Raw genomic sequence first — 23,047 nt, forward strand, 5'->3', positions numbered from 1 at the left:
AATGGGTTACACTATCAACTATAGAAAGGCTAGCTGGCGAAACAACTAGTAATTGAAAATATTTTTGGAAATTAGGAGGAATCGTATCACAAGTTACCTAGTTTGTTGCAAGCAATGCAACTGTATGTCCCCGGCTTCATTTGGAAGTTGAGTACACAACTGACGTACAAAGTTGATGTGTTGGACGAGGGTAACGTTTTCTTCAAGAGGCTATTTTGGACGTTCAAGTCATGCATTGATGGTTTTGCTCACTACAAGTCAATTGTTCAAGTGGATAAAACATTTTTGTACGAAAAGTAACACCATAAGAGGGGTTGTGCCTCATTTCAGATCGTCACGAGGCTATCAGAGGTGCATGCTCCAGAAATGGAAGTGGTTGGATAGAAAACAATTCTGTCTATGTGTATTGCATTAGACATATTGCACAAAACTTCATGCAACGGTTCTAAAACATTGTACTGAAGAAAGATGTCAACAATATGAGTAATTTTATTACTTTCTACAGTTATTATTACTTTCTACACTTGGTTAGCAGTTATATTAGTTTAATTTATAAATTTTTTTTCAACATATGAGATGACTGGGCCCAGATTCTTTTATTATTACAACATAGAAAGAGATAATAATCTAGAAGCATCATAATGGTAGGACAACATCCCAAGGAACAAATGGACACTTGCATGGGACAACGAATGACGTTGGGGACTAGTAGAGTCAATTAATTTGATCCTAAAGAAAACAAGAAAACTCCCAATTTTCTCCATGGTCATGGAAACATACACCTGTTGCAACAAATTCTTCGTCAAGAGAGGTAGGAAGGTAGATGCCATGATTAATGTTGGACATGTCTACTCGGAAGTTGCATAAAAAAAATTCAAGATGCACAATCAAAGGCAAACACTCATAAAGTGATCACCTTTGACAGAACAAGCACAAGATTTTTAGTGGAAGAGACATAACATCCGGGAGAAGTTTGACTAGCAAGAACATTTACAGTAAGGTTAAATGAGATGTAGTGTGACTGTGGCAAGTTCCAAAAAGTTCACATCCCATGCTCGCATGTAATTGCTTCATGCTTACACGCACACCACAACTTTAACATTTACATATCTCCCTTCTATACCTTACAACGAGTCTCTAAGGTATATGAAGGACAATTTGAAGAATTCAGACATGAAGGCTATTGGCTAACTTACACTAACCTAACTTTGTGCCCAAATCCAGAATTCAAAAGAATTTCCAAGGGTCGACCCAAGTCAAGCGAAATAAGAACAAAGATAGACATTAGAGAACAAAAAAGTCGTGTAAAAGATTATTCTTATTGTCACAGCCCTGGTCACACAAGAAAAACATGTCCAAACATTGTTTATGGCCATCATTGATTTATGTTGCCTACAACCTATATTTTTTCAATGTATCATGTCTAGATTAATGTTAGTAATTACCTTTTATTTAACCACTTTCTTACAACTTACACACTAATATTTAGTATTAATTAACTTATTTTATTTAATGTGTAAATTTGTGTTTATAATTAATTTATCATATTAATATTATAAAATATTAACAAAATTTTACATATTTAAATTAATATAGAAACTTATTATTATTTATTATTTGTATTAATTTTATATACATATTTTATTTTATTATTTTAAATAAAAATATAAATTATCATTTTACAAAAGAATTAAATTTTAAATATATAAATTATCATTTTTTAAAATTATTTTTTATATACATATTTTATTTTAATATTTCAAATAAAATATAAATGATCAATTTACAAAAAATTACATTTTAAAATTATAAATTATCATTTAAAAACATTTTTTTAAAATAAAAAAATACTTGCTCGAGATCCGGCTCCTGAAGAACCGAATTTCGACCAGAAAATGACTGGACATGTGAAAAACAAAGCTCAGAGTTCTATCTCCTAGAATCAAATTCTAAACTTCTACAATAAAAGGATTCGTTTGTGTAAATAAAGAAGGGATTTACTTTCGTAATTTTCTTTATAAAAAATTTTTTTCAATAAAAAAATTTATTTTAGTTGAATGTGATTTTAAACTAATATCTAAATATACGGTGAGTAACACATTGCACATTGTCACTCACTAAATCAAATATATTATTGTTATGTAAATTTAATAAGCTTACATTACAAAATATATCTTATAAAAATATTAAAATTAAAGATTAAAAAATAAATTAAAAAACAGAAAATTTTATTTTAAATTATAAAAATCAAAAAATAAAATAAGAAAAAAGTACAGGACAAAAGTGCAAAAAAGTGATGTTTAGTATTTTAAAAATTAATTTGATGCATTCGCAGGTAAGGATGGCAACGGGGCGAGGCGGGTACGAGTTTTATAATACCCGTCCCCGTCCCCGCGAGTCAAATCTATCCCCGTCCCCGTCCCCGTACCCGCCGGGTATGTGGTTTTTATCCTCATTCCCGTCCCCGTCGGGTATCGGATATACTCGTACCCGTACCTGTACCCGTCAATTTTTTTATTTTTTATTTTATGTAAAAAAAATAATATTTTTAAATTATTTTTTTTATTATATTATAATTATAATTAAGTTATTTTTCTATCTCATATTATAATAAATAATCACACATAAAAAATATTAATTTTTTTTTAATATAATTAAATTAAAAGTGAGTATTAAATTAAAAATGGAAACGGGGACGGGTACGAGTACGGGTACGAGGCGGGTAAGTACATACCCGTACCCGTACCCGTACCCGATTTAATATATCGAGTTTTACCCGTACCCGTACCCGTACCCGTACCCGGTCAAACCAGATATTCCCCGTTAAAATCAGGACGGGTATTACCCGCAAGTACGGGTATATTTCCCATCCTGTTCGCAGGACAGCTAGGGATAAAACGAAGGAGGAACACGTTAGTTTGGTTTTCACTTTCACAGTTCTCTCCCGAAAACAAAACTAGTCACAGCGTCTTACACGACTCCCAATGGCAAGGGACAGTTGCCTCGCTCGTGTCACCGCCGGCGCCGCTATGGGCGGCGCTGTCGGCGGCGCCGTCGGTCAGTCTCACATATGCATTACTTTCACCTTCTACCATACCTCACGCTTTATTTCTATTTCATTTATACTTTATTTTTTAAAAGTATTTTTTTTTGGGATGATATGTGTTTCTAGCATTGCTTATTGTAGCTTTGGTCTTTTAATTTTAACCCTTTGACGCTTTTTCTTGTTTTAGATTTGCTATGAAGTGAAGTTCGATGGTTTTGTTACACTGATTTGATTAGAGAACCTTGTTCTTCTGTGCATATCTGTTTAATTGGTATGCGTGTTGTTAAATCTCCGGGTTAGGGCTTATGGTGGTTTTGAAGTGGAATCGAGGGTTTTTGCCAAAATATTCACTTACATGCTTTCAAATATTTGTATTTTTTTTAATAATTGTTTGTGAAAATAGGAAATGAAAATAGGAGGGGATTTCTCACAACTAAAATGAACCTTGTGGTTTGTTTGGCGCGATATGAAAGAAAATGGAGAAGAGAAACAATGGGAATGGTGATGACAAACTAGTGGGACAGAGTTTTGTTATTCTTGTTATTCTGGTTGAAGAGAAAATGGAAAGTAAAAATAGAGAAAAGTTCATTTTTAGAAGAAAAAAATCATTTTTTTTCTTCCTTTTTTCTTTTCAATTCAATTTTTAAAGTTTTCTTTCTTTTCTCTCAAACAAACCAGAGTAGTCAATAGGAATTCATCCTGCTGCCATATGATATTAATGAATTGGATGATGTAGTGGTATGGTGAATTTCTATTGGATGCTTTTGTAAAAAAGTTTTACACTGGTAGTGCATATAAATTAAATTCATAAAACTAATTATTTTTATGTAAAAAGACTTGGATTTTAGACCAAGAGCTTTAGCATGAGTGGTATCTTTCCGGACTAGTTCATACTGGGTTTCAATTTCACCAAGGCCACGTTTTAACTTTTGCCTACCTTTTCCCCTCCATACCAAGGTTGTCAAACTCTCAAGTTTTCTCTTAGACTCTTATGATTTTACGATTCTAGATAGACAAAATGACTTAACTCACTATCAAACTCTTTTTTGGATAAACTTGTGTAACCTTGCATAAACTCTCAAATCAAGAAGTGAGTCAATGATTTTGAAATCAAATATAATTGTTTCCCCTCATTGACCCGTAGTGGTAGTGTTTTACTGTGCTCAAATGATTTGAAAAAATTACCTCATTTTTTAAATCTTTTCACTTTAGTATCTTATGTTTTTTATGATTTTATGAATGATTTGGTCATTTATGTAATTTGTTCTTATTTGGTGCCAATGTACTATCACACTTTATTATTGTCGCTTGCTACTTTGCTTTATTATGAAATTGCAATGTTGAATTGTTGTTGTGTTGTGTTAAGAGTATTATGTTATGCATATATGTCAATGTCATTTGTATGTGTTTTAATATGACTTTTTATATTAAATAAACTGGAGTTTACAAGTCCATGAGTTTACAGACTCTCAAGTTTGACAACTTTGCTCCACACTAGATCTTAGACCTCTTTTGTAACCAAATAGATAGATAGATAAATTTAATGTCGGATTTTTTTGCTCTGTTTTTATGTGTTTTGGATCCTCATTCCTCTGTAAGTTATTGTTACCAGTTGTAAATTTGCAATGCTCTTTTTAATTGTTCTGGAGATCTATTATATTCCTGGAACTTGGGGATTCTGAAATAGGTTATTTATGCGTTCCTTTTCACAATGTTGTTACAAGAAGACATTTCTATGGAAGTCTCTCAATTTTAGACATACAAAACGTTTGTATGATGCGCCTAGGTCTGTTTGAAAAGTCTTGGAATATTTGCCTAGTAGAATGGAAAGGGTCAAAGGGGACTGATTGCTTCATTGTAATTAATTTGCGTCTTGTTTTCTATTGAATATTAGATTTAGGTGTACAGTTGCACATAAATTCCCCTGTACATTTGGTTCCTCAAATGTTTTGGCCACTTGAGCTTGACTCTTTATCATAAGTCTCATCTATGAAGTTTTGTGAAGTGTGAATTATCTTTATTCTGGATATCGAATCTTGCTTCAAAAAGTAGTGGGCATTGTCAGCCAGGTGGTTGTGTAAAACTGTATTATCGGCTGAAATGTTATAGTTAAATGCATCTAAGAATACGTTCATCTTGGTTTTTCATGATTTCTAATTCACTTGCATCTAAAAGATCTTATACACCATGACCTAATCTCTTGCTTTCTTTGCCTTCTTTCCAGGTGCTGTGTATGGAACATATGAGGCTATTAGGTACAAGGTATGTCACATGATCTTGTTCTGAACTTCAATAATAAGATTATTTAGAGCTTCATTTTGGCTTTCCTTATTGATATGATGTCTCAATAGATGTTTCATACTCATGCCTTTTGTTATATGAAAAACATTTTTAAATTTTGTTTGCATTCATACATTGAGTGCTAAGAAGAAAGACTAGTTATTTAGTTTCTTTTGTTAAGTGGCACAGAACAGCAACTGCTTATTGTAAAACATAAGTTATCAGAAATAAACAAATGATATACTATATTCTGCAAAATATACGGGTTGCATGTGGATTTCCTTACGATTATGTAATTAACCTTGTATTTGATTATTATTTGTTCAAATATAGATACACAGTTGGTGAGTGCGCGAGCACAGTGAATAACACAATTCCGAAATTATTTATGGTATTAGCACTCTAGTCTAAAGATCCTCTCAACAGCTGGCCCTAATTTTCCCAAACATTAACCATGCCAGTACCACCCACCACCTCAGCCAAAAACTAAAGAAAGTTTAACTGGGTTGTCAAAACATACATCTTAAATCTTTTGTACTGATATCGATTTACATTATCATAGATGTGAAAGTGAGTTACTATTTTCATGGTTCATATGTAGCAGTATTCATATCTATTAGTCCATTGATATGCAGGTACCTGGACTTTTGAAAATTAGGCATATTGGACAAACTACACTTGGAAGTGCTGCTATTTTTGGTCTTTTCTTGGGTGCTGGAAGCTTGATACATTGTGGGAAATCATACTAAGGATAAAGATTTGTTCTCCCCCCTACTTACAGAGCTTTGGTTGCTGCCCTTGTAAAGTATGAGTAAAGCAGGGATTTACTGTTTTTTTTGGTTTTCTGGATCATGGAAAAGGTTTCATGGCACTACTCCTGTGAAATTTCTTATTTATTTCTCCCTGGATAGTACTGTTGAAATTTCTTTGCTGGGGTTTTCTTTCTACTTTTTGATTCCCCACTTTCATCTGAGAGTCTGAGACAGTGAATTGCTCTTGCAATAAAAAAGCAGTGCAGATGCGTGTGTTGACAGTGTTGTGTTTATGTTACTTGATGTCTTTAAGCACTCCCCTCCTTTCACTAAAATTACTCGCTCAAACCTAATTCCATACTCAGTTATTAAAATGCCCATTGGGTAATGATCCAATCCCATCTCTATTTCTGGCCAGAAAGTAGTATACTGGTAACTAAAGTTTTGTGAATAAAATTGTTTGTAATTTACCTGCTTCACTTTGCATATGTACTACATGTAAAAGTCAAGTTACTGTGTTCAAATCATTTAAAAGATGGGATTTGGATTAGTTGGTGCAAGAGAAAGGAAAAAAAAGAAGATGAATTCATATTTAATTCGTGAAATTCACTTTTATTTTAAACTTGTTTCTTCCATGACATCGGGGTAGCGGCAGAATTGAGCCACATAAAAACTGCAATTTCATTCTCTATCACTTGGTTTTGAAAGTCAGAATGTGCTGAAAGTAGGACTTGAACTTATCCTCTCAAAGTTGCAGTAATTATTAGTTATGTTAAACAGATTCTTGTCTAGGCAAAGTACTTTTGAGATTGAAGTTTAACTATGGTTGTCGATATACTTGCAGACTTGTTCCCAGCCCTTGTTAAAAGCTGCTTGTACTATGGGGGGAACCTATGATGTTATACTTGCTCCTCCAACATATCTATGGATGATATTCATAGTGTGCATCGGGACATTTAGGTTAAATATTTTAACAAGCATTTTCCAGGAGGAAAAAAAGTAAAATAAATTAAATTTCTCATAAAAGTTCAAATTAATTTGTTATTTTAACTTCTGCAGAAGTTTGTTTAACTATCTTTTTCATAAATAACTGTAACTAGTTGTTTTACTCATGCACGATATATTTAATAATTATTTATAAATTTAAAAAATAAATTGTTCTCTACTTCCACTTTAGATTTATAAAAAAAAAAAATTTCTTCTATAGATGGTTTTAAATAACAAAGTCAGATATTGAAATCAAAATAATACCAATAATGAAATGTTTAATTTACTTTTAAAAAATATTCTATTATTTTATTTTTTTAATTGACTTAATTAAAAATACTAAAAAATCAATATTGAGTCAATTGAAGTTAAAATTATTCATAAATTTAATATATAAAACAATGGACCTTATAATATAAGTCGTGAAAGTTATACTAATTACATTTAAGAAATTATAATATTAATATACTTAAATCAAAAGAAATCATTTCACTCTATGTATAAAAGAAATTACTTTAACAAATACCCAAATCAATATAAAATTGACAATATCTAAAAATAAAAATAGGTGCTCATTTTTTTTATCCAAGATGAAATTAAATACCAATTCAATAAGATTGTTTATCCTGTGGGAGTTTAAAAGGAGTGTTTTAAAAACTATAAACTTCATATATTAATGTAAACTAACATAACTACATGAAATAAGGTAAATACAATCATGATTGTCCTTTATTACTGTGATTAATATGTTAGTTCCTTCCTTGATATTGTTGGATTTGCAAGTGCTTTCATCCTCCACTTAAATAGTTGTAAAAAGGAGTCTCAATTTGTCAAATATAAGATTGCATTAAAATATGATGCCTACAAGATACACTAGATTTATATGATTTTCATTTTTTAATAGAGCGGTGTCACAAAAGCAATCCCTATCAAATAAAAAACTAATTTGTAAACTATCATTCATATTTACATACAATAAATTTGTATAAAAAAATATAAATACAGATGAAGAAATGTTCATCCCAATATAAGCATAACTCAAGAAATTGTTTTTAATACCCGCAGTATAAATATAACTTGAAAAAATAATAATAAAATATGCTAATTATTTGAAAAGAGTTTTAGAATGAGTGCAATAATTAGTATGATAAAATCAATTTGTCTTAGAATTTTTTTTTTTTGAAAAAATGTGTCTGAGATTGAACGAAAAAAATAAAATGAGAGACTATCTACATTTAGTATTATTAAGATTAACATTAAGATATGTGTTAATCTTGATAAGATTAAAAATTAAAATCTTAATATCTTAATATACAATGATAAGAATGGTATATTAATTTTCAATTATAGACTGATTTATAATATGAGGAAAAAATGACGCAATATATATTGATTTATAATGTTTATATCTAAATGATTTGAATTTGTAATTACTTGTGATTAACATGTCTTAATATTTTTTAATAACTTTAATATTTTAATTGGTAGGATTTTAGAATGAGTGTAACAATTAATATGGAAAAATCGACGTTTTAATTTTTTTTTTGTTTAAAAAATGTGTTTAAAATTGGGTAAAAAATAAAATGGGAAACTTTCATGGATTTAGTACCAGTAAGATAAGATAAATCTGATATTTTTGACTTAGAGAAGTTTTACTTTTTATAATAGATGTTGAACCTTTATGATAATGTGCATGTAGCGATGAAAACCATTACATTTATTAATTCTACTTCAGTAAATCGTGAACACAAACCAAACTACTCTTTGTGCTTTTGTATAAGGCGTTATCCAAGTTAAAGTGCAATTCAGCAGTGCTAACAGTACTTAAGCTAAGCTCAATAAGAATTCCAACTTTTTATTTATTTTTAACCGTTCCGTATATTATTTAAATAAATTAATAGTTGAGATTGAATTATTCTTACACATGTATGACATGATTTAGTATACTGTTTTGACTGAAATGGGCTAATTAACTTTTAAAGTTGTCAAGTAGTCAACATTTTAACAATTTTACTATAATGATGTAAGTCATATATTTTTTTCAATAAAACTGCTTTTAATAGAAGTAATATCTGGTGGTTTTTCACTGACTAAATGTTATGGCGATTTTAAACTATTAGTATAAAAATAAAATTTTATGAGTAAAATATGACTGTAATTTACACTATTAGTGTATATTATTTTTCTATCTTTTAAAATTTTTTAAAACATATCACCCCAATACAGTAAAAAAAAAATTAGTAAAATTTCCCTTTTTAGTATATAATAGTTAAAGAGAGTTTAGTCAAAATAAAAAATAACAGAGCCTTTACAGTAAAAGAAAATATATAGGAGATTTAGTAAAATTTTCCTTTTTAATATATAAATAGGTAAAGAGAGTTTAGTCAAAAATAAAAAATAACATATGCTTATATTTGTTAAACTAAAAATTTAATTAAAATGTATTGACAATATAAAGTTTTTATACACTATCATCCCATCATAGATTGACATTATGACAATAATGTTATTTTTTTTATAATCATTATTTTAAAAGTTATATTTAAGTTGATTTCTAATTGATTGATAATGTAAAAAATGATCATATATAAAAAAATTAAACTATTAAACTAAAGTATATTTCTTCTTAATTTAAAATTGTCTACATGTGATAAATCAAGTAAGCTTATGGATTACTGTATGTGTTTGGAAGAGGTTGTATGCAACTTATTTAAGTTAATACAATCGGCTTATGACCTGAGATTTTTTTAATGATTATTTCAATAAGCTCTTATATGACTAGTTTTGTTTAGTGTGTTGGACTTATTTACCTAACCATTCTTAAGTTGAACATGTAAAGCTGAATCTCGGCACTTTTGTAAATGAGCCTCAATTTTCAGTAAATGAATCAACCTTTTAGTAAGCTTTATACACATCTCTCCCTGGTTTACTCAAAATTAATTATATTATGAGACTAGTTTTGATGAATAAGAAATTAGCAAGAAAAACTGATTATACCTAATAATTTAGAAAATTTAAAAACATAAAAAGAAGCAACTGGGTATTGGCTTACATAAATAATTTCATAAAAAACTGTTTGTTTTATTTTTTAAGAAAAAAAGTCTGTCTAGAAAAAATGTTTTACCATCTGAATATAATTCATTCAACAGTAGATTTCCGTATTGCAGTAAACCGTGATTCGAACAAACTTTTTAAGTCAGAAATATCACGGAATATTTCTCAATAGTTACAATATTATGGTTTCAAATTTTTAAGTCACTATTCTATGAAATGTTTAACTTAACTACCACCCTCTCTTACTGGTCATAACCAAAATACGACAAATAATAAAATTGGTATTAATTAATATATTAAACATTACCATCTTTTTTAAATAAGATAAATTAATTACTCATCTGAAAATTGTAACAGAAAATGAATTCAAATGCATTGCTATATTATATTTGTGGGGAAAAGATTGATGATCACCAGTGCAATGCCTTCTGTTAAAAGATAAGCTCTATGTAGAAGTGCTGTCAAATAATGCATAATCAATGTCTAATTTGTTATTTCAGAATCCTCAAGGTGGGTTGAAGAAACATCTTGATCAACTTGAGCATTACCACGGATAATGAGCAGAAGGAGACCCAAAGGATAGAAAAACTGAGATTTGAACCTTCAAATGATCCAATTGCAAGGTGCATATGACTTGGGTCTCACATTAAAAGCATGAGTTTCTAGTGTAGGGGTTTATAAAGCCTTTTGTTCTACAACTACCATCAGTTGTTTTTGTTGTGCAGTATCCCTAAATGTATTTGATGCCACTTGTGCTAAGGTTCTTGGGCCCACATAAAATTTTTAGTTAATAATAATTAGGTAAAGAGAAAACAATAAAGGTTAGTTGAGGAACGGACACCCAAAAATCTGTTGCTTTGGCTAGCCTAGTCACACATGGAAGGAACTTTTAACTAGGAAGACAAAAGGAGAAGGGGACAGTATGCAATGTCTACATTAATATTATTCACCTAAAGATCCAAGACAAGAATTTTCTGCAGATTGACATCTTAGTCTAGTAGACGGTTATTTTTAGGACAAAGTAAAGTTGATAACCCAAAGGTTCATCGCAACCACAGACTGAAATAAACAAATACTTAGAAAAAGTTTGTCACCTAAATGTTTCATGCTGTTAAGTCTCCCAACGCTAGACTCCCAACGTTAACTCCTGTTGTAAACATTAGCTCTGCCAAAAACAGAAGTCTCTTCCAACTAAAATTATGAGTAGGCTTCTGCAAATAAGCTCTGTAAGCCCACATTTGAGCTTAACAAGTAATGCCAGCATAGATTTAGAATTGGTAATTTGGTATTGTCAATGTAATCATCCTGCGGATTAATCAAAAACTATGATGGTAATTTTTCCTATTTTTACATTGGCTTTAGCAGCTTTGAAAGAGGTTCTGTCAAGTTTATTTGAACTTTAAGAAAGATTGTAAGTGACTGATGACCTTCCTATCACAGTGAAACTCATTAAAATAAGTTCTTTTTAACTTGTTTCAATAAGCTTCAATCTCAAGCTTATGAATAAGCTCTCAGCTGATAAAATTCTATTGAACAAGTGTTTACCAAAACATGCCATAGGTATATAATTAGTATGGTTGTATAACGCACTTTCCCACTGAAGTAGCAATATTGACTGTTTTTATCACCAATAGTCCCTGCATGAACAGTTCCCTTCCTTAAAGCAATGAAACCTGTGAGCATCTCTAACAGTGATCTCCCTGCCAGTGATGGCTGAAATAAGTTTGATGGCATTGTGGCAATCACCACAAATTCGTAGATTCTTTACAACCAGTATAGGCACCCCTTCTCCGGTGGAGATCAGGCCAAATGCAACTGCCAGCTTCTCACTGTGATACAATAACCTTCTTTCTTTCTCATCTGCCTCTACCCCTTCATCTTTCACTAATGCCCATCTTATATCTGGTACATACCCTGCTTGCTTCATTTTCCTTAACATATCCACCATGAACACGTGAATCTCTTTTATCATTGGATGTGAAGAGTCTTCAGCCACAAAGACATGCACCTTCTTATCAATCTCAATCCAACTACAACCTGGTTTCTTCTTCACTCCTCTTTCCCGCATCACCCTTTTAACTGTTGCAGCTTCTTCCCATCTTCCAGCACTGGCATACATATTTGAAAGCATTACATATGGAGCAGCACTATAAGGTTCCAGCCGGAGGAACTCATTGGCTGCTTTCACAGCTAGCTCCACATTTCCATGCTTTCTACACGCACCAAGCAAAGCAGCCCATTCAATAGAACAAGGATTAAATGGCATTGTCTCAATCATCCTCTCAGCCTCCTTGAGTTTTCCTGCTCGACCCAAAAGATCTATCATGCATGAATAATGTTCTGCTTCTGGTTCAATACCAAACTTGTCTTTCATCATATTGAAATATTTCTGACCCTCTTCAACTTTTCCAGTGTGTGCACATGCAGAAAGAACAGATATAAAGGTTATACTGTTAGGTATAATGTCCTTTTGCAGCATCAGTTCAAAAAGCCTGAGTGATTCAACCTCAACACCATGCTGTGCATAGCCTGCAATCATTGAATTCAATGACACCGTGTTATGTTCTGGCATCGTATCAAACACCTTTCTTGCATCTTGAACATTCCCACATTTGGAATACATAGCAACAAGGGCATTATTTACCGAAACACGGTTATAAGGAATGTCAGATTTGATAGCCAAAGCATGAACCTGCTTTCCCACTGAAGGAGATGACAAATTAGAACAAGCACTAGTCACACACACAAAACTACAATCATCCGGACGAAAATCGCTACGCTGCATCTCTCGGAAACACCAAAGACCATCTTCAGACAAGTCCTCATACTGTGAAAATCCAGAAATCATCGTGTTCCAAAGAACCAAATCCGGTGCAGAAATCTCCTCAAAAGCCTTCCTACATTCCACCATGCCACCAGCACACTTGGAATACAAATCAATCAACCCACTCCCAACATGTGAATTCCCATGGAACCCGCTCTTAATCATCATCCCATGAAACTGCATACCCCCAACCAAATCCTTAACACAAGTAAAAGCAGTCAAAACACTCGCCATAGTAAACATATCAACCTTCAACCCCATCCTAACCATCTCCCTAAACAACCCCACCGCCTCCAATCCCTCCCGGTGCTGCCCACACGCCACAATCATCGCATTCCACGAAACCTCATCCCTGCCCCCACCCTCCCCCATCTCCCTAAACACCCTCCTGGCCTCATTCAAAAACCCCTTCCTACTATAACACGCAAGCACCGCATTATTCACCGAAGCATAACAATCATACCCACACACCACCACAAAACAATGCAGCTGCCTCACCAATCCAACATCATCACCACACGCGGTGATCACGCCGGACAGCGTGAACCCGTCCAGTCCCAAACCAAGCTCTCTAACTTCCTCAAAGAGCCTCAATGCAGGCCCACGCTCACCCCTATGAGCATAAGCAGCTATGAGGGTGTTGTAAGAGACTATGTCTGGTTGCGGAATTCCATCAAACAGTTGGTGGGCAAGGTGGACTAGGGAGTGTTTGACATAGGCATCGATGAGGGCGTTGTAAGAGAATACATTGGGGTGTTGGGTGAGGTGGAAGGAGGTTTGGGCACTGTGGAGGGAGCCACATTTGGAGTAGAGGAGGGTGAAGTGGTTGGAGAGGTAAGTAGAGGGTGGAATGAGGGACTTGAAGTAAAGGGCATGGAGGGTTTTCCCTGTTATGAGGTCTCTTTGGGCAATGCAGGCTTTGAGAAGGTTGCGGAAGGTTTGAACTTGAAGTGGGTATATGCATGGAAATTGGGTCATCTACTATGCCAAGTTATTATTATTATGAGTCCAAACACAAACCAATCGTGGCATGGCATCTATCTATCACTTCAACTAAGACGCGGCTAGCATATGATACATCTCCCACGGTGGGAAACTGGTACAGACGGTTAGATTTGTATTTTAAAATGAGATAATCAACTATATATTGTCACGGTAAAATATTTAGGGTTTAGGGTTTAGGGTTTAGGGTTTATATTGACAACTAATTATCTTTTAATTATATCATGTCACTATAAATACATTTACTTTTAATAATAACATAACATAATTAAAAGATATAATTGATTAATAGTATAAAAAAAACTTTACATTGACAGTGTATAAGTGATTAACTCTATTAAAATTATAATATTTACTGTTTCAGTTGGTTGGATTTGTATATTAAAATTACAGTAGTTTCTAAGAACATCTCCAGTGGAGTAACTTATAAGCAACCTCCAATGCCACATCATGTCACATCAAATTTGTGGATTACTTAAATTTTAGTAAAGTTGTTTGTACAGGTAACTTTACTAAAATTTAAACAATCCACAAATCTGATGTGGCATGATGTGGTACTGGAAGTTGTTTATAAGCAACTCCTACTAGAGATGCTCTAAGGATACTAAGCAGAATGACAAAATTAGTTCTTACATATTAAATTTCAACAGCTATTTTCCTTTATGAGAATATTTTTAAGCCTACGTTTGATGCAGGTGATTTAGCCCGTGTTTAGATTGACGTTTAAAGAACTCAACGTGCGTATAAAACGTGAAAATAAGAAGTTATTATATCTTACTTCTGCGTTAAATTTGTCGAGATATGAATTATTGACGCGAATTCAAACATGCGATTAGTAGGTGGATTAGTGTGGATATGAAAAAAAGTATGATGCTGTAGTACATGTAACAAACAAATTCGGGGCACTGGTGTATTGGAGTCATTGATTTATAACAATGCATGTGTAAGTACCAATTTCCATTGGTGGTTGTTTCTTTTCCTCCCATAAACTTAATTTTATTACATATTTTTCCCATGTTACTCTTTGGTAATATCCAAAAAAAAAGTGTTGGGCTATGTTTGAAAACTTATTTTGGAAATTGTTAAACTCTTCAACTTCCAAAACTTGGTTGCTCATCTCCTATTCAGCTATTCTTCCTTCCTTTTCCTTGGATGGTTACTCGAAGAAACCATCATTCTGCAAAACGAAAACAGCACATTCTTCCTTCTCTTTGGGCTGCTGTGTGTGGAACCAGGCATGGAATTCTTTGTTGTACATTTTGCACTAGACGATGAAGACACGGATTTGAACCAAAAAAACCAACCTGCGTAGGATCCGTTTCGTATGTGAGTACTTCCACACGAGCTTCTATCGATTTTACTGTCTAGCACTAGCAACAACCATACTCAGCAAAAGAACAAAAAAATTCAACAAAAAATGTAACTGGGAAAGAGACCAAAATTTTCAAAAGATAATAGGTAATTACTTGATTAAAAATAATAATGGGTACAAACAAATTAATACACAAAGTGTTTGGGTCAAAATAAATGAATACATGTTTTAATTGTATTTTACACGTGTCAAATACTGATAGGCACATGTATTCAATACACTGGTGCCCCGGTTCTCTTAAATGCACCATAGTAGTTATAAAAAAAAGTATTTGTATTTGGTAGAAAGTTTTTAAGAAGAATTGTGAGGAATTAAAAGTGGATATTACATTATTTTTTTATATTCTTTTTATTGAGATGATTTTTGTGAAATTTAAAAATGTGCAAAATTATATAATATAAAAAATAATTTAAACTATACTATAAAGTAAGTAAAATAGTAATTATAAATATCAATTTTACTTTATTTCTCATTTAATTTTATTCTACTAAATAATTATAAATTTCATTTCATTTTATTATATTACTTATCTATTTTCTATCAAATTAATTCTCATTTATCATTTTATACTCTTCTATTCCTTCCTCTTTCACAAACAAAGCTTCAAAGTTTTTATTAGACAAAAGAGTTTATAAGAAATTTTGTAATTTTTTTATCAAATTCAATTTTTATTCATTATAATTATTTATACATTAAATATTAATATTTTTTTTAAAAAAAAATATCAATAAATAAAAATATTTTTTTATAATATAAATTATTTATCATAAATCTTAAATATAATTCACATGTTTAAAATATCCATTTATACAATTTTTAAATATAATTTATATATTTCAACATATTATATATATATATATATATATATATATATATATATATACATATATATGTAATTTTTTTATAAATTTTAATTATACCTATAAGTTTTTTTTTTGTGAACAAAGGAGCTTAAAGCCCAATTACAAACTACTCAAAGATAAGTTAGTAGACTTGTTTGCTTCTAAATAACTAAGAATGAAATCAGGAGGGGAACTATAAAGAAAAAAGTCAACATCCGTAGGCCCTTTATTTTTAGCTAAGCAATCGACCATAATATTTGCTTCTCAAAAGATATGAGAGATTGAAATGGACGTCACATGAACTGAGAGGGAGATAATCTGTTGCACTAAACCCCTCAAGAATTAACTTTACCGCCATGGAATAGTCAATTTCTAGCAAAACTTTGCTGCTAATGCCTCTATACTAAAGGAGACGGAGGCCATGTCAAATGGCCTAAAGTTCAAATTGGATTATGGAACATTTACCCAATTGACACGAAAATCCTACCATAAAATTGCCTTTTGCATCTCGAATAATCCCTCCACAAGAGGCAACCCTTGATCTAGAGTCAATTTCTAGCAAAACTTTGTTGCTAATGCCTCTATACTAAAGGAGAAGGAGGCCATGTCAAATTGCCTAAAGTTCAAATTGGATTATGGAACATTTACCCAATTGACATGAATATCCTACCATGAAATTTCCTTTTGCATCTCGAATAAACCCTGGGAGGACAACTCCATGTTTGTGTAGTTGTAGTATGCAAACGAGATAAAAAAGATTGAGGCTCTAAGATTTTTGATGAAGAACTTGTAGCAGCTATCGAAACTACACGAGCCTTGATTACCGCTACCAGCTGATCAATGGAGGTGTTAGAGTTCTGAAATAAGTGTTGATTTCTTCTATGCCAAAGGTTATCAAGAGCTACCGCGAACCAGGTTCTCCAATCTCCCCACAAGGGACCAGATTTCAATAAGTTACGTAATAACCAAGCAAGAAGATTTGCAGTGAAGAATTGAGTGTCTTTACGTTGTTCAAGCAGCTACTTCCAAACTTCTTCTACAAACGGGCAATCCCTTAAAACATGTAAAGTGTTTTTAGTGCTAGTGGTGCAAATAGCACAAGAGGAGCTGCTACTCAATCCCAACTTCATGCTATACTCATTCGTTAGCAAACTATTATGGGCTATCTTCCATAAGAGAGTTTGAATTCGCTCAGGATCTTTCCAATGCCAAATTACTTTGAGAATTGGTTAGGAAGTAGGGGCTTGCATCGAACCAATCACCTCATATGTTAATTTAACCATAAAGTGACCATCATTAGTAAGATTCCAACTCGCACGATCATTACCAACATCTATGCAAGGAGGATCCAATCTTTTAATATGATTAACGATCTCACCAGAAGACAACTCTGAATATGACCCAGATCCCATTCACCTTGCATATTCACATAATCTCCTACTAATTTTGATAATTCCTCAATTGGTACAAAATGTCAAAGCTGACGGAATTAATGCTTCCAACCCTGGCACCTATCTATCAAACCAGAATTTCACAGTTGCACCATCACCAACAACCTATCGAATATGCGTCTTTACTAGGTTCCACGCCTTGCATATTCCGCGCTAAAGATTAGACATCTTTTGCTTTTTCTCAACTCTTGGTAGAATACCATCTAAACATCCATATTTGGATATAAGAACTTACACCCATAATTTATCCTTCTTTGTGATCAAACTCTAACATTTTTACATCATGAAGGCCATATTCATGTCTCGCATATTGCAAATACCAAGGCCACCCTGATTTTTGGGTTGGCAAATTACCAACCAGCTTAGGGTATGCACCTTTCTGCTATAAATAGTATCGCCCTAAAGGAATTGTCTACTCTTCTTATCAATATTGTCACATATATTATGAGGTAACCATACTATTTACATGGTATAGGAAGGGAGAGCGGTAAACACCAATTTAGTTAATGTTAACCTTCCAGCAAAGGATAAGTTCCTAGCTTTCCAATTATTAAGCCTTTGCGTTACCTTATCAATGATGCCACTATAAGTTGCTCAATTCACTTTTGAATGGTGTAAGGGAATACCCACATATTTCCCAAGGTTTTATGCTCTTTGGAAGCCAAATGACAATGATGGAATAACACTAAGGCCAAGAAGACCAAGAGGTGATATATTGAAGGAGGCAAGAGGAATGGGTTAGTGTAGAAAAACCGTAGGAGGAGTAAGCCTACTTTTGGGCCTTAGCTCCTAAGTTTTTATAGCATTTATTTTTATTCCTATTTTTGCCCTTATCTTTAATTTCCTATTTTACCCTTGTATTTTGGGGTATCTTAGTCATAGGATTTATTTTCTTTTGTATTTCTCATTTTACCCTTGTATTATGGGGTGCTTTAGATCATAGGTTTTTAATTTTGGGCTAAGGTATTTAATTAGGGAGTTAGACGGATTTTTGGTGGTGTTTGGACATGTTTTCAGACTTAGAAAGGCTTAGGCTCAAGTGGAGGGCAAAGGTTGCATGATCTTATCATGCACCTAGATGTAGCCTAACTAAACCCAAAGATTCCATCCTTGGCCACCAAGATGCATCTACGGTTAATTTGGGTTTCATTTGGTGTGCATTTGGCACCCTAAATGCAACCCTAGATGCCTCTCACTCCTATAAATACCCTAGGCACCACACCTTGTAAATACTTTGGATATTGAATATAAAGAGAGCCTTTTGTGCCTATATATCTTTCCTTAGTCATCCTTGGCTAATTCGGCCACCTCTCTCCCATCTCCACCTTGAGAGAAACAACCCTAGAAGTGACCTTCATCATCATGAAGTGAGCCAACCCTAGAGTACCCTTCTCAATCATTTCCTCAAACATCTTTTACCCAACCTCCATTTTCATCCATTCCATCATCATCCACCCTAAAACCTTGTGCCACCTTGAAGAACTTGATCCTTGGAGTAGGCGTCCTCTTTCTTTGCTCATCATCTCAAGTTAATGCAAGTTAGGATGCCATCAAGTGGTATCTAGAGCCTTGGTTCTTCAAGGGTAACAATCTCTTTATATCTAAAAATATTCGGTCATGTCATGTCTTCCTTACATGTCTCCTAAGTGTGCCTAAATGAATCATCATCATTGCCATATTTTGATGATCCATAAATTTCTTCTCATGTGTTGATTCATACCATATGTTCTTTGTGAATCATCTTGGCATTTTAGGCTTTCTTATTTAGGTTCTTGCCTTTTTCTTTAAATTGTTGAGTTGCTGGAAATTTTGGGCTGCATGTTATACATTAATGTTTTTATTTTTTTATTCCATCCGGTTTTTTCATGAGCTTGTCTCTTTGAACTACCCTAAAAAAAAATTCCAAGTTTTTATGCTTAGCCTTTGAAATGAACAAAAAAATGACATGCATGCCACTTGTTTGATAAAATGGTCGTGATTCCTTGATGTGCTTTAGAGAGTCAATCATGCATGCTAATTAGTTCTAGCATGTTCTACATTCCTAAAATATCATGTGTGATTAATTCCTTTACACATACTTGCTTCAAATTTTCGGCCAATTTTTGTGTATTCCTTGGTGAACTTGTATGCCTACATGATGTTTGACAATTTGAGTGTGAAATTGATTTCCATATGCCTATCTTTGCTGCTGGACGTGGGCTATTAAAAACCTAAGAAAAACACTCAAATTTTGTCTCATTGAGCTAGTATAAGTTGCTAAAAGAATACTCCAAAAAGTTTCTAACAAAACCACCAAAAACAAGTGTAAAACCCAAGCAAAGGAATAATATAAAATTCAAAAAAAGAAAAGAAAAGTGGCTGGACTTGGAACATTAAAATCAAGACTTGGACAAGCCCAAAAAGAACAAAGAAACCAAAAACAAGAAAAAGGGAAACCTTTGCTAGACTTGTGGAGTTTTGGACAAACTTTCATACCATAGCACTTCGAGTTAATTCTTGGACCCTTGGACAATGCTTAATGGCCAAATGAGATAATAAATCAAACATGTTAAGTGCATAATTTTTCTTTTAAGCCTACTTGCTAAATTCTATTCTAGTGTCATTCTAGGAATTACTCTTTTGTGTGCTTTCCTTTTATTAATGTGCCTTAATTTTAGTTTTTGAGTCTTCTTTCTACTCTTAAGTTTGTCTCATAAATTCCATTTGAGTTTAGCCTTTTCTTAATTGTGCCTTTTTAGTTTTTCTTTCTTGGCCTCTTGTACTCTTTGGTTGTGTTTTTTCTTCTTGACCTAGGTGAGGAAAGCTTCTAAACACCACACACTTTCTTGGTGGATTGAGTGGAGGGGCTGTCCGATTTAAGTTCAAGGAACTTTGGAGGATCACACCAAATCAAAGAGTGCAAACACCATTGAAAGGCTAACCTTGGGTGTTCATTGTGAAGGGGTGGAGATTTGAAGACTTGGAGACTCATAATTTTATTTTCTTACTTGTTTCTTTCTTGTTTTATTTTTGGCCTTTTTGTATTTGGCCTTTTCTTTCTTTCATTTTGGGTTGTAATTGGCTATTTTAAACCTCTTCATTTTTTTGGGTGGTAGTTTCGTGTAGTTTGAAGGTGATTTGAAAACCTTCACCTAGGAAACCGACTAGCATATGCTTTAAGTGCTTTCCTTTGCATGCTTTAAAGCTTTGGTAGTATATTTGCCTAGGACTTTACTTTGTTTATTTGTTTCGTTTAGAAAGCTTCATTTGCCTACTAGGGGGCGTGCACAACACACACACTTAACTTTTGTGCAAAAAAAAAATTGTTTTGTGAGAAAAGCGTGAAAAGGCTTAGTAATTTTTACTTGAAAAGGCTTGGTTTTTAAGTGATTCTTAGTAGTCTACCTGCCTTTGATAGTTCACTTTGTACACTTAGGCCTTTTTCATAACAATCTTGCACCCTTGAAAAACTTTTGCGAAAACCTTTTTACCAACCTTTTGAAAATAAATTTGTGAAAACCTTTTCTTGATCAAAGATGAGTGATCATTCTAGTGTACATGGTCATAATTCTTGTAGTACTAGGTCTAGTGTTAGGGATGAACTTAGGGAATTGAAAGACTACCTAAGAAAAAAAGAAGAGGAAAACATAAAAAGAGAGGAAGAAATTAAAAAAAGGGAAAAAGAAAATGCAAGGAATAATGAGGAAATAAAATAACTACTTGCAAAATTAGTTGAGGGGAGAGAAACTAGTGGATCCCAACCTAGGATTGTTCCAACTAGATCTCAAAAAGGAAAAGAAGTTAGAGTTCCTAGGAGTATGCATGAGGAAGAAAATACAACAAGAGAGGAGGAACTTAGAAGGAAATAAAAAGAAAAGAAAATAGAAAAGAAAGAAAAAATAAAGAAAAGTATAGAGAAGGTTAAAGAGTAGTTAGAAAATGGAAAACAAACAATACTCTTATAGAAGAGTAAGGAGGATAATGTTTATTCCAAAGGGCTTATGCTTAAAGAAAGTCATTTTACTATTGAAAATGATTTAAAAAAGACTTTCTTCATTCATCAAGACCTTAACTCTTTCTCTCACATTGCCACTAGTCATGAAGTGGAGATTAAAAAACAAATCCTTTTTAAAGAAAAAGAATCTCAACTTCAAGATTTAGTGAAGAAGAAGTAGACTTCACTTAGTCCCGCTTCTTGTGCTACTTCCTTGGCGGTGCCCAAGGAAGATAAGCCTTCCTTCTTTAAGACTCTTTCCACTTTAGTTCCCTTCATAAAGCACCCAACTTTAGATTTGTATGATTTGTTGGATACATCTCATGGTGTCTTATTTTCTATTTTTGATCTTGAGGGAAGTTCAAACTTATTTGAACTTAACTTGGTTACTTCCCTACAAGACAAACTTAGATTATATGAGTTTTCTAGACTCCTCTTAACACCTTTTTCTCATATTTATCTAACAAATTATACAATACAAAGTTGTTTAGGTAATTTTTTAGTTAAGTTTTCTTTATTTTCCAATACATACCTAGGTCATTACATTGGAAACCTCCAACAAGATATTTTAGTTTTTAGGACTAATACATTAGTGTGTTATAGTTTTAGTCTTTTTACCTTTTTAGGTTTTAGTTATACACCTAGACTTCACCATGGGGAGGATCCTATCCTTAGCATTAGAGGGTCTAGTCCTTTTAGTTTAGACAATCTTTTTAGCATTTTTAGTGGAATTCCTCTTAGGATACACTTTCCATTTCTATCATATACTGTCACCTTTAATGCTTATTTTTATGTTTTTGTTGGTCATGAGGCCCACCATGAAGAACCTCTTGATTTGAGGTCAAATCTTTTTCAAGAGGGAGGGAATGATGGAATAAAACTAAGGCCAAGAAGACCAAGAGGTGATATATTGAAGGAGGCAAGAGGAATGGATTAGTGTTGAAAAACCATAGGAGGAGTAAGCCTACTTTTGGGGCTTAGCTCCTAAGTTTTTATAGCATTTATTTTTATTCCTATTTTTGCCCTTATCTTTAATTTCCTATTTTACCCTTGTATTTTGGGGTATCTTAGTCATATGATTTATTTTCTTTTGTATTTCTTATTTTACCCTTGTATTATGGGGTGCTTTAGATCATAGGTTTTTAATTTTGGGCTAAGGTATTTAATTAGGGAGCTAGACGGATATTTGGTGGTGTTTGGACATGTTTTTGGACTTAGAAAGGCTTAGGCCCAAGTGGAGGGCAAAGGTTGCATGATCTTATCATGCACCTAGATGTAGCCTAACTAAACCCAAAGATTTCATCCTTGGCCACCAAGTTGCATCTACGGTTAATTTGGGGTTTCATTTGGTGTGCATTTGGCACCCTAAATGCAACCCTAGATGCCTCTCACTCCTATAAATACCCTAGGCACCACACCTTGTAAATACTTTGGATATTGAATATAAAGAGAGCCTTTTGTGCC

General features: G+C 33.0%; 2 protein-coding genes across 2 annotated transcripts; one reads left to right on the plus strand and one right to left on the minus strand.

The window, feature by feature from the left end:
* The first annotated feature begins 2,879 nt into the window (after positions 1-2,879).
* LOC109816624 (reactive oxygen species modulator-like protein) lies at positions 2,880-6,359 on the plus strand. Its single transcript, XM_020381699.3, has 3 exons — positions 2,880-3,057; positions 5,271-5,308; positions 5,962-6,359. The coding sequence occupies exons 1-3, from the start codon at positions 2,985-2,987 to the stop codon at positions 6,073-6,075; spliced, it is 225 nt and encodes a 74-aa protein (XP_020237288.1). The 5' UTR covers positions 2,880-2,984; the 3' UTR covers positions 6,076-6,359.
* A 4,674-nt stretch (positions 6,360-11,033) lies between these two features.
* On the minus strand, positions 11,034-14,062 carry LOC109816635 (Pentatricopeptide repeat (PPR) superfamily protein). The gene has a single exon (XM_020381711.3). The coding sequence runs from the start codon at positions 13,919-13,921 to the stop codon at positions 11,744-11,746; it is 2,178 nt and encodes a 725-aa protein (XP_020237300.1). The 5' UTR covers positions 13,922-14,062; the 3' UTR covers positions 11,034-11,743.
* Positions 14,063-23,047: the final 8,985 nt, after the last annotated feature.

The sequence above is a fragment of the Cajanus cajan genome, chromosome 11 (assembly GCF_000230855.2).
Source record: "Cajanus cajan strain Asha chromosome 11, NIPB_CcT2T_4, whole genome shotgun sequence".
NCBI lineage: Eukaryota > Viridiplantae > Streptophyta > Magnoliopsida > Fabales > Fabaceae > Cajanus > Cajanus cajan.